Source organism: Mastacembelus armatus, chromosome 11 (assembly GCF_900324485.2).
Source record: "Mastacembelus armatus chromosome 11, fMasArm1.2, whole genome shotgun sequence".
In the NCBI taxonomy this organism is placed as follows: Eukaryota; Metazoa; Chordata; class Actinopteri; order Synbranchiformes; family Mastacembelidae; genus Mastacembelus; species Mastacembelus armatus.
Genome location: NC_046643.1, coordinates 10,052,366 through 10,077,938, shown reverse-complemented (window position 1 = coordinate 10,077,938; position 25,573 = coordinate 10,052,366). Strand labels below are relative to the sequence as shown.

The window sequence follows — 25,573 nt, the reverse complement described above, 5'->3', positions numbered from 1 at the left end:
CCTCTGCCTCTCTCTGAAACTCTCTTTTTCCCAGTGTACCTCTAGTCCTCATTAAGTGTCATTCCATGAACCCACCTATTTCATTAATGGTCTCATTCAAAGAGGCACGTACAGTAAAATGCTAATGTCCTCATGAATATTTAAAAAGATTCTGGAAATTGCTATGCACAATTGCTAGTATTTTGACCTAGGCTCTGCTCTCTTTACACCACTGGAATCAAGATAGAGCTGCTTGACTTTCTCCAATGTAATGGGTGACATTAATATTCAAAAGGGTAAATACCCCCATTATCTGTGTATATTGGCGCTGTCAAGTCAAGCTGCACGACTGACTCTGTCACACACATGCTAAAGATATATTATGTGCTGTACTGATTGAATCCCCATCAACATTAATAATCAGGTTTTCAGCTGGTGGGAGTGTGAGATTTCTAAAAAGTTTTTTTTTTTTTTTTTGCAAAAGTGATTAATGTTTCAAATCATGGAAAGATAACTGGATATTATACCTAGATGTCTATTATAGGAAGAAACAGTGAAAGGATATAGTGAGGAAAAATAGAGCAAGACAGAGATGTGAATATAAAGATGGAGGGAGAATAAAGATGGAAGAGTTGGTACTGTGTCGCTGTTTTGCAATATTATGGCAGAGAGAGAGGCCAGGAGAGAAGCTGGCTGCAAAAGAAGGAAACAGATGCTGAGTCAGAGCTGCACGGAGAGCAGAGAGAGAACAGATCAGTCAAAGTGTCTGACACTTGAATAGATGCTTCTCTGAAAAATGAGTAATAATGCAAGAAAAAATTCTCATTTTCAACTCTTGCCACACAAAGACAGTTCTTCGCATTGGATGTTCTTCATCTTGCATGTACATGTGCAAGTCAGAGTGTTTGTACCTGTGACCTAGAATGAAATAACATTTGAATCTCGTGTGTACGTGTGATGATCTTATCTAATCTGTAAACTATTTAACAAGACTTAATATTCTGCCATTTTATCATGTTCACCTATTTAGAGTGCATTATAAGTGAGCCCTGTCACCTGTACTATTGTGGTAGACTGAAACAGCTTTTATATTGTCTTTGTCTAATCTCCGTTTGAATGCTGGTTTTGGTGCAATCAGTCTATTTTTTCAGTTCAGTGCTTAATCCACAGTGTTATAGTTTTGATTTGAATTTTTGCTTCTTGTTTTTCCTTTCTGCTGTCCATTCATCATCCATAGCCTGTCCCGAGCCCGTCTTTGTCAACTCATGGTGGCAGAGATGCGGGAACAGCCAGGGTGGTGGGCCCTGCCTGTTTGGTAAGAGTAGAACTAGAAGTGTTACGACTACATAGCACTGTACCTGGTTTGTGAGTCCTGAATACAAGTCAACAGTTGTATTGTGGTTGACTTGAAGCTCTTAAGTGTGCGTGACACAATGCAGATCTGAATGTCATTTCAGAGGCATTTAGATGTTGGGTTTGCTGTGCTTTCAACCTCTCTACACTCCTCTTTTACCTGCAGTCTGTCATCTACTGTAGTCAGCGTAATTGTCTGATTTTGATAGTTTCTCCTCCCTCTTTTGGATTAGAGTTGGTGAGAAACAGAAAGTAAAGATTCTCTTGTATCTGACTACGTGAGCTGAGAGCCGATGTTGCCTTGTGTATGTGTGTGTGAGCTTTCACACTGCTGAAATGTGTGTTCATAAAGAGGATGGTGTTTGTGCACAATGCAGACACTAACTGTGTGTGTGTGTGTGTGTGTGTGTGTGTATTCTACAGTATGAGTCATCGGGTCTGGGCCTTATCAGCAGCAGACTGAGAACCACACTGAACCGGATCCAAGAGAGCCTCATTGACATGGTAAGAGTGTAACTCTCTCTTTCTCTCATCCGTTACTCTGTCTATCTCCCTTTTTCTTTTTACCATTGCTCATTATCTCATTGCCTGTCTCATTTTCTGACACAAACATGCTCTCTCCAGTCTATCCCTCTAATCCTTCCTTTATGCCTTAGCCTGTATTTTGTGTCTATCCACTCTGTCCATTCCAACCATATATGTGGTCTTATTGTTGCGAGAACCCACAGCCCATGTTGCCAAAAAACCCATTATGGGTCGTCATTATCTGGCCAGTGGTCACTCACATACACGCACCTCTGTCTGTTTAAATGGCTCTACCAGGGTGGATATGTGTGTTGTTCCATTAAGGCTCTCAATCACTGCTCCTTTCTGTTATACATTGTAGTGAGAATTAGTCTGGTGCAGTCCCCACTCTACACTTTTTTTTATTTTCCTGTGTGTCTTTCTCCAGTCTGTCTTCTCTGTTACACAATGATACAAGTGTCATCTATCACTTCTGACATTCTTCTCGGCCTAGGTTAAAAGAAACAAGACTTAATCTGACTTTAATCTGCAATGCCTCTGAAGTTTTGCTCCCTTGGAAGCGGATATGAAGTTCTGTTGATATTCTGACTTGTTATTATTGTTTTTAGATATAGAAAACTATTCTGTCCCTCGAGTATATTTGTGATAGAAATGTTGGTGGATGACTCGCTGAACTCATATTTGATACTTGGAAGGTTTTATTCAACTAAAAATGTAATCACTTATTCACAGGCCTGTTGTACTATTGAGATGTGACCACTTGTGGAACTTTGGAAGCCAGATGACATTAGCTTAGATTTCATTTCAGACAGATATAAAGCCCAGGGCTGCTTGGCTGGAAAATAAAGAGACTGCTATTGCTTAGTTAGTAAGTAGATTTTTATTGTATGTCACAGCACTCATTAACTCTGAGAATAAAAAAGGAATTGTATTTTGTTTTCCCATGGTGAAATACTGAATGTTATTTTATTTTTCATTTCCTGACCCCGTAGGGCTTCTCTGACTGTTTCTGTAAAATATTGTTTCTGGTTTGATCTGTACCTTCATGTACTGTAACACTGCATGTTTTTCTAATTTGTCCTGAATCTTTAAGAACCTTAAGAAAAGAACTGGCAGAATCCTAAGCCCTTATTTGGATTATGTTAAATTCTGATATGTGCAGTATGCGTGACCTATTGTATTGGGTGTTGTCAGCTAACTGTTCCAGCCAATGACAATGTAAATGATAAGCTGTTATGGCCACCATCAACACCAGTCTGGCTATGGCTGACACGCTCAGTGCTCAGCTGCCTTGTGTGGACAATATGTTCATCCTCTGACCAGCTGATCAAAAGGACACAGTCGACAAACTAGGTGGAGGTACAGTTGGGATACTGAGCATTGGACTTACTGAGGCATTTGTGGGCATCTGAGAGAGAGAGAGCAAAGTCACAATTGTTCAAAACCTAAATCACGTGCACGAACACATGCATGTCAGATAAGCATAATCATATGATTTTGTGACCATCTCAAGGTGCCTGATTTAAAAACTACTAAAAAAAACACCTTAGAGTGAGGATGTAGCAGCCTGTATTGGCACATGCTTTAGGTCTGTCCTGTTGCATGTGCAGAACTATTTTAGCTCAGATCAATAAATCATTGGATGTAGGAACAACTCTCAATTTTCCAAACTGACACAGAACTCCCTATTTTTTTTTCCCCTTTTCTTTTGCTCTGTATCTCTTTTCCCACTCTCATGACCTGAATACAATATAGACAGGCACATGCTCATCTATTAAACATATCAGTACAATTAAATGTACATATATGTTTGAAGAGTTACAGGTCTTCAAGAAATACTTTGGATTCATTTTTTGGATTTAGTACCTGGATAAATAAGGAGTTGTATTTTTTATGTTTTGATTTTATATTAAATGTAAATCCTTCTTTTTTTTTTTTTAATGTGGGTATCTTTGCTCCATATTGAAGAAAATGTGCAAAGATTCACAGAGAGAGTAGAAACACAGTCCTCTACCTGCCTACAAATACACATACCTACACACTCCAGAGATTGCAGTAGGGTAGACCTCATTTGTAAACAGATTATAAAGTTAATTGCACACTGCATTTCAATTGAGCCACCGAATCCTTGTGGTTTTGTCCCCCTGATTTGCCGTCGCAACAGTTTGATTCCAAAACCAATGTGGCGGTAATGACTCCGAGTCCCACATGAATGGTAGCGAGATTCCATCTCATCTCGTCTCAGGTACAGAGTGGCTTCAGCTTAAATTGGGAGCTCCACGGGGAAAAAGTAAAAGATCATCCCCTAGTTTATGTTCTGTTTTTCTGCCTCCCGTATTTTGTGATTACCTTTCTGAAACCCCGCCGCTTGTCTGCATGTGACAGTTTTCATTTCGAGCTCACTCTCTTTTGACTTTGAATATTTCATTTAGAGTGTTTGCAAGGCTGTGAGGCTAGAGAGAAACTTCTGAGAGTGGTAGAGATATACCGGTAATTGCTTTGTTTAAATATTTAGCATTATCCACAAAACATGTGTTACATAATGTTTAATCACATGCGCTCTCATCTACTCCAATTCCACTCTACCAGAATGTGAAGTGATGAATTGTTTTACTTGAAAGGAATCAGATGATGTATAAAATAATGATGCGTTAAAGTCCTTGCTTGAAAAAAACAAAAAAAGTAAATCTTTTGGTGATTCAGCTTGGAGCAATTTAGATGACAGTGCCATATCAGAATATGAACCCCATCTGTGGCCATATTGTTGCTGCCAGACAGTTCAGCTGTGACAGCTGTTTAGAGCCCCTGCTGCAGGCAACGCTGTGAAGAGAGCTGACACAGGCTAGCATTTCCAATGAAGGCCATCTCTGGTTCACCATCCTTATCACTTCTCTCATGGCTCAAACCAGATATATATTTACTATTTCAATCAGTTGATTCTTCATACTTCTCTCTCTAACTCTTTTTTTTCCCTTCACGTTTCCTCCTGCCATCTTATCTGGCTGTGTCTCACTGTCTCAATTACATGCTTCTCAACTTTTAGCACAAATAAATGCTTGTATTACTCTTCATAGTTTATTGGTGCTTCTGACATAATATACAGTGGTGTGTTTGTACTTTTTTTTATTATCCAACATTGGCCCAGACATGATGATAAGATCACAGGGTTGGAAACTGCAATGGAAATGTCCTTTTTTTTTTCTCCCCCCATTTCCGATCCAGTCTTGTTGAAGTTAACCCACAGTTGTGTGTTTGCCTTTAATACCTCTGCATTAGCTTAGAGCGGGGCTCAGGCTTTTTCGGGCCTGGCACTGAAACAGGAATGAGAAGTCGTTTAATTTCTTGTGTTGACTCCAGTAATCTGGCAGTGAGGGTGCCTGCACATTGATGGACTAGAAAACACAAATACTAAGACAGTTTAAATTTTAACCAACAATTTAACACACACAGGACTGTAGCTCTGTCAACATCCTTCCTCCATTGAAGTGCCTGCCCAACACACTTTGACTTTCTTTTTCCTGCATGTCCTCCAGTAGCAGGGTGATAATCCCAAAGCATGTGTTGTGGTTGTGGTTTGCAGCGCTGGCTTGGCAGAGCCAACACAATCTGGCATGCTGCCTCATGATGGACACAGGCTCATGTCACAGTGCAGACAGGCTGCATTTTCTCATATAACACACTACACGATGAACCCGGTCATTAGTTAGTTTCTCTCGGGGGCACATCATTGTCCAGACTGGTGTCTTTGTTGTGCCCTGCTGTCTCGCTCTATGAATGGTGCATCATGCCAGAGGGGATTGCCATTTTACAGCTATTATAGATCATAACTAAGCTGCATGGTGCCACTGTTTATACTGCAGACATCAGGATATCACAAGTATTGAAATTTTGGCTGGGCTTCATTGGAACTCACACACACTCACTTCATTGATAGGCCCAGCTGCAGGTCATGCTCCTGAGCTGCGATGAAGAGACAGTTGATCCCTGTGGAGGCAATAACTCGTCTTCTTGTCGGCTTCTTCTTTGCCTATGACTCATCGCATCTCCCAGAGTTACACACATGAATTTACAGTAAATCCTTTGCATTCTGCAACTCCCCGTTTTTTAAAAGCACTTTACACTTCATTTTGGTCCATTCACATTGAGGTTTCTTAACCCAAGGTATTTTACTTCTTTTATCATGGCGGTTTTGTCATCCCAAAGCAGGTGCAGTAGAAGAAGTTGCCAAAGATAGGCTGATAGGGGCCAGGCGGTGTCGCACTAAATAAATGAAGCTCCTAATTCTATTTGACATTCTTCTAATGAGAACCAAATTTCTAGTATTAGAGTGACAAAGAGGTGCAATAGGATCCACTTGACAGTAATTGCCTGGCAGCCAGTCCACTCAGCTTAGCCATAAATCTCTACAGAACGGATTGGACAGGAGTAAGCGGTCAAGATAGATTGACACTTTGCAACTCCCAGATGATTCTTCTGTCATGCCTAGGCTGATTACTGAATTAACAAGTTTTTACAATTATTTCGTGTTTACTAATTGTGTAGGAAAATAACGTTTCCCTGCAATGCATCTTGCCTCTCATTTTCCCTGCAAATACTGAAATTCTTTGGGTTTTTTAAAAATGGCTTAAATGATAGGTTATTCAAAATTATTACTTATTTTATTTTAGATCGATCAGTTAATCAGTAGTTTTCTCATGAAGAGGCTTTTAAGTGTTTCACTGTATTTACATATGTTTTTTGTATTAGTCATCTATGTTGAGAATAATTTCTTGTTAATCCTCCAGGTGTTCTGTATATGTCATTACTTTACATAGTTCAAATGACAGATCTGGCGGACCTGATACTGAAAGGGAGCCCCAATCTGTCTGCTGCTGCTGACAAATAGGACCTCCCATTACCACCTCGAAACTACCTCAGGCTGTTACTCAAAATTGAGCTGCTCCCAACAAATAACCCAGTGGACGTGCGGGGAAACCCAATGATGCCCTAGCAGAGGTGGGCCCTGACTCAGCACTTTAGAAAAAGAGAATTTGTTGGAGCCAAGTTAAACCCATGCCCTGCAATGCAGACCAAGACTACTTAATGGCAACAAGGGAGACAGTTTTTGTCGTTTGTTTCCCCTTTGCTCAGTAGGAAACTGCTGGGCCCAGCTTTTGGGTGGTTTTGTGTTTAACAAAATAGTAAAGAAACGCAACTATGTTCTATTCAAAATGTCAAGAGTTTCACAGTAAAATGAGATTAGGAGTGGAAACTGGTAGGAATTTCCCCTCCACCCAGTTCTGAAAGGAATTGTTGATCCTGATTGATTTATGCAAAACCTCTCCCTGAGGCATTATGGGAGTGAGGTTACGTGTCCCATATGAATGTCATAAAGTACAGCAATAACTTATTGTATTTGAGTCCAACACACACACACACATTCATATATATATATATATATATATATATATATATGTGTGTGTGTGTGTGTGTGTGTGTGTGTGTGTGTGTGTGTGTATATAAATATATATGTATATATATATATATATATATATATATATGTGTGTGTATACACATTCTTTTTAACCGTCTATCCTAATTAAGAATAATTTTCATCTGGGTAAATTTCTCAGCCTCTTCTTTGATCTGTTTCATGAAAAACAGCACAGGCTGAAAGTCACGCCGCTGCCGTTCTGGTGATATCCCTGTTGTTCAGTCCTATTCAAAGCGCTATGCTTATCTGTTTTGAAGTCCCTCCCTGGCCGTTCATTTTTATGTGTTTTCTTTTCTTTGGGAATTCCAGGGCTTAATTTCTAATCATTACACCGGGGTTGATAAGCTCCCTAGCTTTGATGCTTGATGTCTTCATTTTTACCAGTGCTAGTCCACATGGGGAAACAATCTTTGGCGTCAATATCTCAGAGAAACAAAACTCGTTTCCCCTTTTCCTTGCACACATAATACAAAGGTCCTTAAAGACCCCAACCCATTTTAGGGGGAGTTTATTTAGTCTTATGTGTTTTTCCTGTAAACACCAGAAATAGCTTTTTATATTTAAATTCACGTCGAATGGTGCTTCCACATGCTGACTTGCTCTGTTTTGAACCATTCGCGTGAATTATTTATCAATGGATGAAGTCTTTTCAGTGCCTGACAGTAAAGACACAGACTGCACTAAAAGCAGAAAAGCAGTGACATGGGTATAAAGACTACATGAAAGTAATTTGACCTTAGCTGCTCTGTACTTTCTTTGGATGAAAAAAGAAAGGATGTTGTTTTTGTCATAATTTAAACAGACAGCCTACAGAAGGCCATAAGCAGAATAAACCTGTTAAATATATTTGGGTATTAAGGCATTTAGTTATTTTTAAATATATATACACATAAGTCTATTGGGTCCCTTAATGTGATTCATATATTTTACATCACTTCGCCTCTTAACGTGTGCAGTAATATTTGGGTGCCGATTATTAAATTGTAATTGTAGCATTTTTTTTCTTGGCGGTTTAACTGCGGCTGTCACTTATACAAAAAGAATTTAATAACTATAGTAAGAGTAAATGCCTTTAATTAGCATTTAGATTCAGTGTATGATATGTACAGAATAGAAAGCGCTTTGAGAAGATTAAAGAAGGCCATTAAAGTGCCCTTTAGGTATATCTGTGACACATGCATATTAATAACTTTAATCTGCTCAGAGCATTATGTTTTTTGCAGAAGCAGAGTGGGTTGTTAAAGTGTATCAAATGACTGAAATTATCTATGTGTCACAGGGAAATCTTTCTAGTTATCATGTAGCAATAAGCTCTTAAAATAGTGAATTATCACAAGAGCCACTTCTGTTCCAAAACATGGTGAGCTCACAAAGACGCATGTTCTCTCCTCCAGCGCTGGTTATCGGCCTCAATTTTGTTACTTTAATTCAGATTCTAATAAACATTCATCCACTCATGAGGCTGTTTCCTATTGGTCTCTACTACACCGAATAGACATACATTGGTTTGCAAACTGCTGCTTGACCAGGTTAGCAAAAGGTTGATGCATTGTAGGCAGGCCAGAGGTCTGTGTTGTGCTGCTACTACAGTATGTATACATTAATTTCTGCTGGCTGAAGGATGACAATATATATGTTGCCTGCATGTTTTCTCTCAGAATTACTCTTCGTCGTTTCATTTCTGTCAAAGTAGTCTTCTCTGGGTATTGGGGTTATTCTTCAGAATTATCTGTAAGAAATTCTGCTATCAAAGTACGTCTCCTTCCCTAAAGTATGTTATTTATTTGTTAACGCTAATCACTCCTGGTCTGGACTAGGATTTGTCAAATATGTTTAGCTGGTTAAACTAATTAAGTGCTAATTAGAAATGACGTGTGTCTTGATTTACACTGTGCGACTTTAACAAGAGACAGCGACAAAAAAAAAAATCTCTCTGTTTGTTAGGGCTGGGAGTTTAACGCGTTAAATTAAATGCTGATTAATTGATTATAGAACCAATAACGCATAAAAAAAAGTAGAAAAATGCGATTTAATGCGTTATTTTTTATGCATTATTCTTTCTGTAACGAACTGACATTAAAGTCCCAGCCCTAATCTTTATCAAACCACATATATGTATTCTATAGTGTATTATATCAGTAACTATGACAACACTTGCAGGTTATAGGCCTGTAAAATATTCCTTGATGGTAGATGTGTATTCTGAAATAGTCTCTATCTGTATCTGTTCTGTTGTACTTTCTGTTATTACCTTGGTCTCTGAAGCAAACAACTGAAATGAGGGCATATTTGCTTCATGTGTAGGTACAATAGGGAAATAATTATTGTGTTATCACTGAAGACCTCCTACTACCATTGTCTTGATTAAAAATTTGCATAATTGCATAGATTACTCTCAAACTGTCAGATGAATAAACTTCATTAATTAAACATCAGTCTGCTCCTGTGCAGTAGGTTCGTTTTATGAAACCTATTTAAAGGAATAAGTCTCTTAAAAAGCAATTAGAAGGAAGACGGAAAGGTGAATCTTTACATCTGTAAACAATATGCTCTACATTTTGTAGTTGAGGTCACCAGTGTGAATTTTTCAACCATCACTCACACACAGCAGAGTCCACTGGACTGTTTTTGTGTGTCGGTATCTCGATCTTTTATGAGGACTTCTTTCTGTTCCTCTTTGTGTTGAACAAATTGTACCCTGCAGTGCATTCACAGTGGATGAAGCCAGCATTGTTTATTACCTGCACGACCTGACGTTTACTTTGGGCCTCACTTCCTATTGTGGCTGTTGGTCTTAAGAGTACTCAGCTTTTTAGGTTTTTCCCAAACCAAAATCTCTAATTCATGAAAACAAATCAAGTACTATAGTGTAAATGTAATCAAAGATCTATAATTTGATTATAGGCCAGGGAATTTAGAGATGATACAAATATCATCCCTAAATTCATATTGTTGGCTCTTTTTTGCAGATTTAGTGGTTATTACTGCCACTAAATGAATCAAACCTCCCCAGCTGTTCCTTATATCTGTAAACTTCATATTTCAAAATAAAAGACTGCTTTACATAACATACTACTAGTTCTTTTAGTTACATTTAGACCACAGATTGTGCCTTTAAAATATTACAAAAAAAAAAACAAAAAAAACTCAAGAGTCATGATGTACTGAGTCCTGGGCTATAATGAGGGGTCAGTACATCAGGGATGTGGATTGAGCCTAACAGATAAAATTCATAGAGCACTCCCAAAGATAAAGAGGGAAGGTAGAGTTATTATTGGAATACTTTTCATGTGGTCTTTTTATTTGCCATGACACACTGCCTATACTTGGAAGATTTCTTTTTGTCTTCATTTCTTGTGTTTTCACAAGATGGCCACTCAACACTCCAGGTTCTTTGCTGGTGTTTAACTGTGTCAGTGGCTGATCGTCATTTGTGTTAGTACACTGAAGTGAATGTCTTCATGGCGGGAGATCAAAATGAGCATATTTTACTTCCCATAACCTGCCAAATTGATGTCAGCTGTATAGAAAGGAAGCCTCCTCTGGCTAGAATAAAATTTGCTCTGTCGACTGAGTAGTGTCTTTAGGTCTGACACAGAGACTGTTCTAGCAAATGCAAGAAAAGTAATTTGAGAGTGTTTTATTGAACAGTTCTCCCATGCTTGGATGCACTTGATATACAGGAAAAATAATTCATATGGTTTTCATAATAAACTCAGCGCAGCGCCTCACGACTGGGTTCATGTTAATTTTGCTTTTGTCAGAACTGATTTCTTTCCATCTCTGTCTTGTTTCCCCTCAACAGGAAACTGTTAACTATGAATTAGCTCTTAATGTCACATGCTAATGACTGGATTCTTAACTTGCCAGTTTCAAACCTCAGGTTTCAGGAAGGTTTGATTACTACCAATCAAGGCAATTACATTTCTGTAATTTGTAATATATGTGTGAATATGTGTCCTCTACATAGCCACATATACTATACATAGATATACTATAAAGCCGTCTATCATCAACGTACCAGAATAAAACAATCAAATGTTTCAGTCAACATCTTATACTGAATAATAAAAATTACCGCTGACCAATAATCACCATTCTATGTTATTGCTTATAACAGGTGCACTGTACTCTACTATGGAAACGCGTTTTCACTGTTTGTGTCAATGGGATAGCTGAGTGTCCTGTGTATTTTCAGCAGCTGTGGGATGTAAATTAAAGGAACTATGACCTCTTGACTATAAGTCATGCTGTATGGAAAGGTCTGCTTCATCCCCTGCTTTTCAGTCCCACGTATGACTTTGACAAATCTATCTCTGATGCTTTAATTTGTCCAATATGGCATTCTTTTGCTTGTACTTGGCAATGCAGCTGACACATGGAGTTCATTTACTTTTGTCAGGCTGCAGTCGTGTGTCTTTCTGATCAGCATAAAAGTCATATCATTGTTTGCGCAGTGATATCTTTGAGGATATCAAACAACAAAGTTACACTAAAGATGTTTACACCAGGTCTTTGATGATAACTAAAGAGTCAATATCTTCATATATGAAGCTATTTTTACAAGCTTGAGTAGTAGTTATATGTTTATCTGTTTCTGGGGTAAATCTGAGGTAGTTCAGCAGCTGCGTTTTGTTGCGTATCTACGAATAATAATTCCCACAGGATTAGGAAGATACTTGAGCAAAGACTTTTAATCAATCATTTGTTAGAATTAATTCATGGGAGAAAAAAGCTTTATGATTTCAGCTTCCTTTGCATTTATTTGCAGATTAAAACAGACAAGGGCGCTTGAATTACACACAAGTATTTTTATCCATTCCATTAACATGATAGATGAACTAAGTATCAGCCAGTGTTTGTGTGTTTATACTCAAAGATTATTTAAATATTCAGTGCCACCAAAGGACAACAACAGCAGGAAATTATGTTAATGCTATTCTGTCAAATCATGTTTGCTTTTGTGAGCAGATAATAGTAGTAGATCAAGCATCTAATAAACTAATAAACATGAAATACACGCTCAGGGCTGATGCTGTCTCACATTTGGTTGTGCATGTCACCCCAAACAGGTGAAGAGATAAAACCCTCGCAGCACATCTGAAATTGTGTTTGCACTCACATTCTCACCTTAGAATTGGAAAAGTGGGCACATAAAAGTCTAAATGTCACCGATGTTTTTTTTTTTTTGCCTGTTTGTTTTTTCTTTTTCCTTTTTCACCTTTTCCTTTCAGTCTAGCCATTGCATTCACCTGAAGAATTCCTGCTGAGTTTTCTACAGTTAGAAAAGAAACTCGACTCTCATCCCGACGGCCTTCTTTTCCTTTTTTAAACAGTGTTTATTCTTCAAGAGCACAGCCAATGAAAGGTCAGGCCTCATGTGGAGTGATTAAAAATAGACCAGACTTTGCTCTAATGTCAGACTAATGCAGCCAAAGCTGAACTGCTAGAATGACTTTCATAATGTAACCCATTGATGAAAGCAGCTAGCGTAATGCAATAATGCATCAGAATGAAAGGGATCAAGCTAGGAAATACAAATGGCTGCTCAGCATCAGTTCAGTGGTTGCTGCTCTGTAGGAGAATTGAATATGTTGTTTCCATAAAATGTATATCTCATATCTTCTATTGGTTTTTAGCTGAATAACTTGAGTCCAATATGGAATACTGTAAGTGATTTTATTCATAGAAATCACACATTAAAATGTTTCATCTGGAGGCGCCTTTAGAGACTGGCTTACTGAACAAATTACTTGTCAAAGGCACGCCTGAATTTATTTACTGTTTTGCTACTTAGAAAATGAGCGATCAATCTGTTTTACAAATACTCTATGCAGATAGACGTGATGGCTGAGGTTTTATTTTTTGTTGTATTTTTTTTTACCCAGGGCTTTACAGCCACAGGAGACCAACAGCTGCAATATTTTTTCATCGCTGACATCCATTTCCTGCAATTATTTACAATCTCGTGTTCTGTAATTTTTTTACGATCAGTTTTTTTATTTACATGTTGGTGTGCCTGTTGCTGTTGGTGTGGGACATCACCCATTCAAATGTCCACCAGTCGATACTGCACGAGAGGTGTTTTTTTGTCATGTTCCAAATCTTAAATCATTTGTCACAGTTAGAGCCAGGTTCTAATGGCCTTTCTGGATCATCTCCATAACAACTGCATGTGTGTCAGTGTCATGTGCTGTGAAGTAACCATTCACTGTGCTCATGTTGTTGTGGCTTGAAAATGGAAATGATGACATGACTGGAGGATAAAACTCGATAAAGCACAGCTTTATAGACTAAATACTTGCCATTAGTCATCTAATCAAATTTTTATTCCAATCTGTGCACTTTGAAGCATGAGATCCATAAGTGAATCCTAAAAAGTACCTTGGACAAAAGATCAGTGTATATTGTCTGTCTTATCTTTAAAAACCAATAGAAGATATGAGATATACATTTTATGGAAACATCATCTTCTATTCTCCTATAGAGCAGCAACCACTGAAAAATCAGGCATAAAGAAATTGATTCTCTATAAAAAGACTTTAAACCTGATTTAAGAACATAACTTATTCATTAATAACTTGTTATTTAACGTGTCTAATGTATTAATTTTGCCATCCGTGCTCAGAAGATTTCCATTTAATAGTTTATTTTATTCACGTGTCTGACATTTAAACAGTATTTATATTTGCAAAGAGTTGCTCTTGGGAGAGATATATTGCTCCATAGGGAAGTCATTACATTCTCTACACTGTAAAAGTAATAGAATTAATCTTCTGAATGTGATAAAATTTTATTTCAGGCTGATAAAGGTTTCTGCAACACTGAAAGTTTGGTTGAGTGTAGATGGGGAATGTTAGAGGGAAGGTTGCAGTTTTCACACAGGAGGAGATGGTGCAGTCCGAAGAATATGTTGTCTGCAAACTGTGCATTTTTGTTGTGTACGCCAGCCTGTTAATATATCTTATCCTAGTGAATGGATGGTTCTAAGTAAGATATTATCTTCATAAAACTGTGCACATCGCTGCCAGTTTTACAACACTGTATCTTCAGCACAAGTTTTTTTTCCCCCCTATACTTCCTGCTTTACTTCTGTTTTCAGTGATGATGAACCTATGTAGACCTTTTTTTTCTTCGATAGATTAGAAATGATGTAATAACTCATTTCCTTATTATAGTATATATTATACTACATTAGCTGCTTGGTGCAGTGGTAAAAGTTCTCCACTGGTCATATAAAATGATGGTACTCATACACAATATTAGACCCAGATTGCATAGGAGTGGGCTGTGTAAATGGATGATATGGTACAGCATTAATAGCTCCCATTCATTCATTACCTGCATGATTGCTATTGATCTGCTAGAAGCTTTTTCAGCACGTTTGGTGCAATAAAGTGCAAATGTCCCACTGTGATACATCATGCTATCCAGGCACGCTTTATGGAAAATAATATGATCTACCCTGCTGTATGGAATCTCAATGGCTTTGTATGCATATACAGATTATTGTGATTGATTGAAAGGGATTTAGGTTGTAATCTTTCTTTTTCTGTTTCAATTGTTTTTCAAATGAAGGGATAAAAGGTTTGCTGGGTGCAGAGCTGTAGTAGAATATATCAAAAGGAAGATAAACGCTGGCGTTGAGGAGTGGTTGGTCAGCAGATTTTTAGAGTGCGTGGGCTGTGGCTGGGACTGAGTTCCACAAGGTTGATTACATTTCAGATCATGCATACCTTCCAGCATAACATCTACATTTTGTCTTCATTTTGCAAGTAAAGGTTTAGTTATGGCAGGTTAACTGTGAAAGCAACTATAACTTGATCCTCTTACCATCAGCGTGCATCACAATTAAAAGTGATAGTTCTAAATAATTTCTTTTATCCACTGCTGCCTCTGCCACCTGCTCCCTGCACATCTAATAAAACAACAATAACTACACTTCCAAGCATGTATAGGCACCCCATAAAATTCATGTCAAAGCTGAATGACTGTGCTCCTCATAATAAATAGAGCACTAAATGAACATTTTTGACTCAACCTGCTATCCTTCTTCCAGGAGGCAGTAGGGGAGAATGTAGGAGTCCACGGCCCAACAGAGGACAGGAAAGAGAAGGTGCCAAGCCCCCACCTCAGCCAACTGGTGGTCCTCACTAATAGCGGGACTCTTTACGGGCTAGCACAGAGGGTGGTGGCAACTGAGTCTCTGTAAGTACTCTCTACACACTCAGGTAAAATCTGAAATAATGTCTTTGCATATACACTCAGCACTCTGCATCTTAAATCATGCGAAATGTAAGTAATTATAAAGTGAGCTATGTAATTACACCCTAAAAAAACACAAAGCAGTGCTTGTTTTCTGATTGCTCTTGTGTGTCCAGCCAGTGTGATGTAAGTTGGCAGATGTATTCATTGAGGCTTTTTCTCTGATGAAGTTAGAGACGTTCTTGTTCACTCACCTCAAGGTGGTCATAACATGATTATAGTGTTACACAGCAGGGCCATCACAGTCTGTGTTTTCAAGAATTCACACCAATAAGGCTTGTTAGATAACACAGTTGTCAAAAGGCAAAAGCCTTAGAAGAATAATGAAAGTAGACAACTAGACCAAGATAGTAACCATGATAGTCTGGAAGAGAAAGATTCTCTGAGGAGAGAGGAGAATGCCTTTTCTGAGCAGAACTGCATGGTGAGTTTTTTTCTTTTTTGTCAGACATGCACAGAGCAGATCCCATTTTAAACGTCAAAAAAAAAAAAAGTTGCTGCTCAGTTGTTCACCAGCAAAGTGAGCAAATCGATGAAGTGCGAGAGACCTAGACCAAAAATCAAAGACAGGAGCTCAATGAAGTGGCCGTCTCACTGTTGTTTGCCCTTCTAGCTTGTTGTTCAGGTGCTTGTATTTGTACAAGCATGATCAGATAAGTGTGAACTACAGGATGTGCTTTTCTTTTTTTTTCTTTTTTTTTTTTCCTCCACGCTACACCATGTTGCTGAAGAAAACACAAAATGTTCCAGCTAACCTTAATGTGATTTTCTCTGCCTCATGGAGAAAACAAATGTGCACTGGGCTCATTTGGGGTCTTGGCTGTGTTTAAGGTAGTGCTTTCAGATTTAGCAAAAGACCTTATAGTAAAAATATTTACTCTTTCTTTTAATATATTCTGCAGCATCCTGAGACAGTATGTTAAATGAGCAGCTGACTATGTATCAGAATGAGTTAAGAAAATCTTTTCTTACATTTTAACATTCAAAATATTAATATTCAAGATATTGACACAATTTTAATTGGGCTTTAAAAATTAAAGCAAAACATGATTTGAAAAGTGATTATGTTTGACTAAAGCTACTTGGTTAATTTAGCCAGGCTGCTTTAGTGCAGGCTGCTTTATACATTATCTGTGTATATAGTAAGTCAGTGAGTAATTAGAAGTAGGGGATTGCATATCATACATTTGTTGGTAATTAAGAAAAGTTGAAGACATTCAGACCACTCCTGAGACTGAACTCTTAGCTTTGTTGACTCTGTTGTGGTGTTGTTTTTGTTGCTGACATGGAAGTGTGAAGAAATCTCTAGCTCTGTACTGTAGCCTTGCTGAACTTTGAACTCACTCCTGGATTTCAGTCCACTCAAACCTGCTCTGGCAGTTTTTGTTCGGCGTACGATAACACACACATATCAGCCCCACTGAAAAGGCTCATTCACGGAGGAATTGCAGATATTAGATCTGTCTGCAGTGAGTCAGGTACTTCTGACAGAGAGTCAGAAGTACCTTTCAAATTGAATTGACAACAGATCTAAGTCACCAGAGGAGTACTGAAAAGGGACAACTAATTTTAATCCAAGAATATGCTCGCAGGGTTTGATTCACTGACGCCTGAGTAAAGGAACAACACTCTACAGGTTGTGCAGGTGAACTTATTCATTCACTTGATCAAATTAACAGAGGTAACATCTACATCTGAAGAGTCTGAGGAGTCAAAGCCTTGGCCTTGTGCTTTATTAATGCTTTTTTTTTTTTTGGTAAGGTCACTTGTGTTCAGTGAGAAAAGCTGAGCGATGTTATTAGTTACAGTAGTTTGTGGATCAAGCATTCAGCTTGTTGGGAGGTGTTTTGGGAGGAGGCCCAGCTACACTCCCTAAGTGTCAGTTGCTCCCATTCAGGTCTTCAAACCAAAATCGAAAGTAATGTCAATGTTAATAGATGTGTCACTTTTGAAAAATACAGAAACATGACCTAGTAATTGCATTTTGTTTTGTGCCATGCCAGAACATTTTCAGACCTTATTATAGTATCATTATTGAATTAATAGCTTTCTCTTTTTTGTGTTTGTTTCTCAGTGTATTTCTAGCTGAACAATTTGAATCCCTTCAGTCCCACCTGGACACCATGATGCCTGCAGCCAAGAAGCCTTTCCTGCAACAGTTTTATTCCCAGGTACTTAACACACATTCATGATTGACCTTAATCTGTAATGGAGTGTGTAATGTGTATCATTTAAAAGCTGATTGTTTAAATTATACCATAGCAAACAAGCAATAGCTTTCATTTAAGAAATATTACAGTTGCATTTATTTGTCACCATAATTCTGTATTTTAGTTTTCCTGTTTAAATGTTGTTTACTACTTAAACTCTTTGAAAATCACACACTACTAATTATAATCTGTCTTTCTTTCTCAGACGGTGTCTACAGCCAGTGAACTGCGGAAACCAATATACTGGATTGTGGCAGCTAAGGCCATTGACTATGAACAAATGCTGCTCATGATGGCCGGGGTTAAGTGGGACATTAGGGAAATAATGTCACAGCACAATGTATATGTGGATGTCTTGTTAAAGGTAATGATTCATACAAAAGGCAGACTATTGGGTGACTGTTGATATAATATGATGGGATATGGTATAGTTGGAGGACACAAGGATCTTTAAATTGAATGAATGGGATCATTAAAGTTACATTAACTGAGTTTTTTTATTTATGGTATGTATTTTATCGTCTTGGGGCAGGGATAAACAAGGTGTTAAGCTGATGTGGGTTATTTACACATGCAGCAGAGCAACAACAGCATTTTAGCAGGTCAATGCAAGTAATACGTTATGGGCCACAAAGCCAAAACACTGAGCTGAAAGCATACTAAAACCTACAGCATCAGATAACCACTGGCTCTTTGTCAACTCATATTTTACTTCAATCCGTTTTTAAGGATTTTTCTAAAAATATTGATTAGAGCAGGCAGACTTTTGTCACATTTCGCCTGATTATGTTTTTAAGGCAAATGTTAATTAGTCCCAGTGGAGCGTGGGTATTTATTTGTGCTGCATTAAGCCTCTGTTCAAAGACGAGGATGGAGACATCGTTACAACAGCTTTCTCTCACGTTTTCTAAATATAAGAAGCAAACATTTCCCTCACAAGTGTTGCATCATTTGTATTGTCCATTGATACTGAGGCTACTGGTATCCTTATTGAGGTTTGTAGCTTTATTTTTGTGTAGTTGTGTTCCCATGTTTGGAATTTTTTTCCCCACTGCATCCTTCCGGTGCCATGCAGTATCCACTTGACACAAAAGGTAGCTAGAATGGATTTCCCTTTATCTAGGAATGTTTTTTGTTGTACTTGTCAAATACAATCTGAGTCATTTACATAAAGTATTAGCCTTTACTCCACTTAAAGTCAGAAGTCCTTCTTGGTCCCCATGAGTTTAAATTCGTTTTGCAACATTTTACTATCAATTATTTGGGAAAGTGTGAATAATTTAAATATAGAGAAAGGTGAGCTGTTGAGACGCCAATAAAATCTACCCAGAAGTTTCAGCATTGTAAAATATATTTGAGCTTACCATTCCCTGAAGTATTTTTGGAAATGGTAGTTTGCCCCTAAATGTGTGCTTTTATGCATGCTGGCTACTTATCCCATTATAAATTCTTTATGGGGTGGAAGGACACGCGGCACAGTGACATTCAGAGACAGAACAGTCTGCAGTGCTTGCTGTGGTGTGAAATCCTGAATAGACCATCACTGAACCAAGACAAATCCTCATATATGCCTCAGCATATCTTAGAAATCTGGTAATTATTCACACACTAAATTACAAATGTTCTTCACATCCCCCTAAGATAAAGTTCTAGACATATATACTGTATTTACAGTATATATTTACCATAGGCTTCAGTTCACAGTAAAAATGATCTGCTTATTATTAAAAAAGAGTCAAGCTCACCTTTTGAATTCCTGAATGACTCCTTGGTCTTTGTCTGGCTCTGGCAGCTCTGAAGTTAAGCCTAACTAATTTAGCTTATGCTCTAAATTACCTGGAGGGAAATCACTATCTTGCCGGTCTGGTTTAAACGCCGTACCATGTCGAAACGGTCCAGCTGATGGACTTACATGGTGCATACTCCAACCCACATGTGCTATTCTCCATCAGGCACTAATAACCTTCTCTGCCAACTTGTCAGACACTCATAATTCATATGGATTGTGTTGTGTGTAGTGATTGAAGAGAGTGGGCTACATTTTGTTGTACTGCACGCAGGAGAATATTTTATTCATGAATTCAGGTTGATCACTAGCATTCAACAATGACACTGATTTGCATATAAAGTGGCAAGGAAACTCAGCAGCCTCAGAATGAGTTCATTGACAAAATGCTCAAACTGTTGTGAGGCTGTTTCTGAATGAATAACATTTCATTCTTGGGTGGAAAGTTAATGTGAATGCATGCCTTAAAACTGAGGTTCATTTTTTAAAATTGTGACACAGGTTGAATATTTGTAAACACCCTTTTCCTGACATATGTCCTTCATGGTTATGTGCATTCCTTATGTACTGCAATTTGCTCTGCATAAACAGCAACGCTATGTCATCCATAATTAATCATATTAGAGTTCACAACACATGTTTAGCATATCTGACACCGCTGTCTATGCAAAGTGGTTGTGGCTACAAACAGGTAACATGGCTCCATATGACTGAAATGTATTTAACATGATTTGGGGCATGGCCTGGTCTCCATCAATTCAGACTGAGACATCATTTTACTCCCCATAATAAAGCAGAGTCCCTGTACTTTAACCCAAACACACTGAGAAAAGCTGCTTTCTCTTGCAAAAAAAAAAAAAAATTGCTTTGATTCATGTGATTTATTTACACTATGCTTTTATTTTGTGTCAAAATACCAAAGTATTTTTAAAAGGACATAAGCTGAGACTAGCTGAGAAGAATATATGATAAGGACTTTTGTTTTCTCTGAGCGTAATCTTCCCCTTGACTATCATGTATTCCTTCTGCTTGCATTAACCCTGATCTGTTCAACTTCACTTTTTCCTTCATTTTCTCAGGAGTTTGAGCAGTTTAACACACGGCTTGGCGATGTTTCCAGACATGTGCGCATCCCACTGCCTGTGTCCAATGTGCTGTGGGAGCACTGCATCCGTCTGGCCAACAGGACTCTTGTAGAAGGGTAAGCAAGCCATAAAACACCTCTTCAGCATCAAGGTGATGTGTGCAGCCTTGTGGTGAGCCTTTTTTTATGAATCATTGTTAAACCTTCAATCAGTAAACAGTGATTCAAAACCCACTGTGGCACAGTCCTTGATTTACAGTATGAGGTTGCTTGTTTAAGATGAAACAAAAAGAGCTGTGCTCATGCAAAAATGTATTTATGGTATTTTGAATATGTATTCATAAAATTGAAATCTGTTTTAGAATCAATTATTGGTAAAATTAAATATTGGTAGTTTATCAGTATAGGAAAAGCCTCTGTTAGCATGCAGCTATTCGAATAGTATGTGAAGTTGCCTGTTACTGCACTGAAAGGAGAAAAGAAATGCACAAAAAGTCTTTTGTCTTGGTTGCTTAAATCTCAGGTTACAGTCATAATGATAGTCATAGTGACCCTGAACTTGTGTCGTGCATAAACAGTATGTGAGTTATTGCATCATAGGTATTTGAGCCCCCACCCCACTCTCATCCAGCCTTTACAGGAAAGCCTTCAGAGAAGGTGGCTGAGGAGTAAAGTCATTTTTTCTCATTTTTATGCCTTTTGCTTTTTTCTCCCCATGTTTATCCCTTAGTTTGAACATCTGCACAGCATAAATTACTTTTTTTTTTTTTTTTTCTTTTCTTAAGGGAGACTCCTATTAATTTTTTTTTTTCCTTTTTTTTTTGCATGTTGTCAAGCACACTGTAGAACAGAGAAAATTACCTACAGTGCAGAAGAAACCTGACGGCTTTGTTGCCAAGCTCTTCTGCAGTTATCCCCTAAGAATGCCACTTTAAATTCCTGCTGTCCTCCTCTAGCTGGCAACCCTCTCAGGCTTCACCAAAGCACCGTCAGGGAATTGCATGACAGAGGCCACTCACACAAACCATAAAACGCTCTTGACACATCTCATGTAATGCATTTCACCACTTTCTCCCTCTTAAGTGAGAGATGTGAGTTTTTAAAGGTGACAGAACTGTGTGGGCTTTTTTTTTTTTTTTTTTTTTCCAACACCTGCATCCTCACTGTTTCTCTACTCAGAGGCGCTGTGGTGAATCTATGTGTGAAGTAGTTTTTTAGAGCGAAAGTGTGATAAATCCCTGTGATCCTACAGACGGGTGTGCGGCAACACAGAGGCAGACCGTCTGGTTGGTGTTGAAGACAGAAGTTAACAGCTGACAAACAGCATGAGGCTACACACATTTTAGTGGGAACAAGAAAGCAACTGTTGTTGAAGCCAGAGTTATCTCAGTCTGCTAATTTCTGAAAGTGTTAGTGGTGAGGATAGAAAACGGATAAAAACATATGCTCGCTAAATGATTTAGTGCTTCCTAAGTGTTTTCTGAAGGTTACGTTTCCTACGTATTTGTCAAGCACTTTTCCTTTAAACCGTTTCCAGTGATCAAATATTCCGTTGCAATTTTGATGTTCAGTAAATTTAAATTGTCTTGTGCCGTCTGCCTGGCTCTCCCTCCACACACACATCGTCCACTCCTCTGGCACCACGAAACAGAGTGGTCGTGTTTATTTGTTTGTACTCTGCTTCGCTTAGTCTGTTATTCAATTTCTCCGTCCAGCGCTCATCTCCCTGAAGAGACTCACAAAAAAGTGGCTCTGCTTGCGTTCTGAGCCGAAACTCAAACAAGCAAAAAAAAAAAAAAAAAAGAAAGGGAGGGGAGCGAGGTTGACCGGAGAGAGGTGATGAAAGTGAGAGAAGGTGTGAGGCAGGGAAATGGAAACTGAAACGAGAAAGGCTGAAGTGTGAGACAGAGAGTTTAAAGAGAGCAGACCTGCCTCTGAAAGTGTATTAATGTGCTGGAGATGTCACAGACACTGACCAGCAAACAACTGTCCATGAAATATACACACACACACACATTAGAGTTAATATTCAGTCAGGGACATTTATATACACATAAAAACGAATACATGTCTTCACCTAATGTTATTTATTATACAAAAAGTACACTGATTAAAATGGTAATTGGCATCCTCCCACTCATCTTTACCATTTCGACTCAAAGGTTACTAAATATTGCCGTATGACCAGTTCAAACACATCATGCAATCAATTTTAAATGCATTAAAACATCAGCAGCGTATAATGAAGACAAGCATTTAAAGCCACTCCAGCTTCAATTTCTCTTTAACATGCAGCTAAGTTTACCTGTGTACCATGTAATTGAATCTACTTGTTCATTTCAATTCAACTGATCACACATAAAACCAAATTTTAAACAGTAAGGCACAGAATGTACCGGTACTTGCCTTCCAGCCATGGTCTACTTGTACCTCAGTAGGGCTGCTCTCCAGTTTTCCCCACTGCTGTTTTGTCCTTCATCACAGCTATGCTAATGTGAAGAAGTGCAGCAATGAGGGCCGGGCCCTGATGCAGCTGGACTTCCAACAGTTCCTTATGAAGCTGGAGAAGCTGACTGACCTGCGACCCATCCCTGACAAAGAGTTTGTTGAGACCTACATCAAAGCTTATTACTTGACGGAGAATGACATGGAGCAGTTCATCAAGAATCACAGGGTGAGAAGAATTACAGAGCTCACGTGGAGTTGCTTTTTGTTTTCCTTTAAAATGTGAACCAAGTGTCCCAGTGAGAGGCAGCATGTCTGTTTTGCTGGCTGGCTGGCTGACTGACTGACTGACTGACTTGTGTTTTCATGCAGGAGTACTCCATGAAGCAGCTAGCCAACCTGGTGAACGTTTGCCTGGGTTCACATATAAACAAGAAGGCTCGTCAGAAACTTCTGGCAGCCATCGACGACATTGACAGACCCAAGAGATAGACTGATGTACAGAGCAGACGGACGCTCCACAGTGGAATGAATGAATGAATTCATTCCTAGAGTATACATGTTGAGCTGTATGATACATACAGTAGTAGAGCTACTGTATACAGAAATTCAATGTTTAAACGATCTATTAAAATCCATAGTCTGTATACAATAAATTCAAAAACACAAGCTGCCACTTTTTGAACGCACCTCATGACTCGGCGATGGACGTGATACTACAGCTTTGTTTCACACTTCAGCATGCTGCACTTAACTCTATGCATAGACGTATCATAATGCATGCCCTCATGATTACATTTAACAGCTGCTTACAAAGTTTTTCTGCAAAGTGTCTGAAACCATAACATTTTCTACCACCTCAGCCAACCATAAGGACCAGATGTTTCACTACTACATATATTTGACCATGTGACATTCCATCCATTTTCAGCATATGTGCTGAATTTCTGGCATATTTCATACCTTCAGATGAAAGACTGAACATTTCTGAGTTACTAAATTTGGACGATTGTGTAAAGCTTTGTGGTAAATATGTCCATATTACAGATCCAAAACATCACGTTACCTCTGTATGATCTGAATGTGTTTCCTGATGGAGAAACAGTACAGTAAGTCTGGGGTATTGTGTCTTTAAATCATTCAACTTAAATTACTCCAGCACATGTGTTTGCTGTATATATCTCTTCAGGGTTTTTGTTGTGCCTCACTAGATGCTTAGTTTCTTCATTTTGACCTTAAATGACATAAATCTAATATAATGATGATTCTGAAAATAATATAAATTACTGTAGTTAGCGTTCACGTAGAGGATATCTCATTTTTTGGGAGGAAGAGATTTTATTGTTCTGGGATGAGTTTTTGAGAGTCTTGGTCAAAGTGTTAAACTTGGGCTTCCGTACCCAGCATTGAAATGTTTGCTTCTATTTGAACTGAGAAGATTTGTGCAGTCGGGCACTGATAAAGTGATTTCTCACACTTTACTAGCTGAACTGTGTCAGCTACATGAGGCTTTTCCCCCAAAGTTTTAACCTGCCGACCCATCCAGTCATCCTCATTAGTTTAACCTAGGCAGACCTGTCAATGGAGCATATTGATTTAGTGTCTAAAGAAAAAAAAAAAACATGAAGTCGCAGCTTTTGATACAGCTCCATATATCCTGTATTTTGTGTGCAGCTGTTCCAAGAAGAATACTGTAAATGTGAATGTTCTGAACAATGTCTGTATTTATTTCTTGCTTTGTGTTTTGTTTGGATTTTTATACAATGAATCCTGGAAGTGTGCTGTCATTTATCACCTCTCAATGTGTTGGTAACTCAACTGAAACAAATATTGCAAATATTGTCAAAATTATGTTAAAGGGTCGAGTGCATTATGGTGATAATCTGTAATCAGTGTTAGAATTGTAGGTTGAACCAAAATGATTCTACCATAATAAACACACTAACAATGGACACATATTGTCTTAGTTTTGCTCACTGTATCCTCATAGTGCCATCAAATAAACATAATCTATAAACCTCAGTGCTGCAGCAGTTTTAGCAGAGTTATTGTTGTTGTTTATCAGAATGTTACCTTTCAGCAGTGCCACTGTCCATCCTCATGAGGCTTTATTCAGCCAGGAGCAGGGTGCTGTCAACACTAATTAATTTGGCTTCCTGTGTAGTTGCAAGCCCACAGCCTTCCTGTTTTGGATGAGCCTACTGTGAAAGGTTGAAAAGGCAGAGCTGAGAAGGACTCGTTATAATTTTGATGACGCACAGTTTTTATTATACGATAGATATGAACTTATAACTGTCAGTTTTCCTTGTTTGATGTGAAAGATGCTGCTGATCTATATGTGCATATAGAAGGAGAGTCAGGTAAGCTGTATGGGAAAAGTTTTTCTTAATGAATCTGTGAAATGAGTGTTTTGCAAGTGATCAGAGACTGAGTGGTGATGTGTTTTAGATCAG

The 25,573-nt window shown here is 38.3% G+C and overlaps 1 protein-coding gene across 4 annotated transcripts in view; it reads left to right on the top strand.

The window, feature by feature from the left end:
- Positions 1-25,072, top strand: part of vps50 (VPS50 subunit of EARP/GARPII complex) — a 77,960-nt gene extending 52,888 nt beyond the window's left edge. For 2 of the 4 annotated variants that reach the window (XM_026299889.1, XM_026299888.1), the window contains exons 22-29: positions 1,217-1,294; positions 1,756-1,836; positions 15,390-15,538; positions 17,670-17,766; positions 18,011-18,169; positions 20,671-20,792; positions 23,160-23,349; positions 23,493-25,072. In XM_026299889.1, coding sequence (XP_026155674.1) covers positions 1,217-1,294; positions 1,756-1,836; positions 15,390-15,538; positions 17,670-17,766; positions 18,011-18,169; positions 20,671-20,792; positions 23,160-23,349; positions 23,493-23,612 — 996 coding nt within the window. In that variant the 3' untranslated portion in view covers positions 23,613-25,072. The remainder of the gene's footprint in view (positions 1-1,216; positions 1,295-1,755; positions 1,837-15,389; positions 15,539-17,669; positions 17,767-18,010; positions 18,170-20,670; positions 20,793-23,159; positions 23,350-23,492) is intronic. The other 2 variants (XM_026299892.1, XM_026299891.1) reach the window with 1 other exon arrangement.
- Positions 25,073-25,573: the final 501 nt, after the last annotated feature.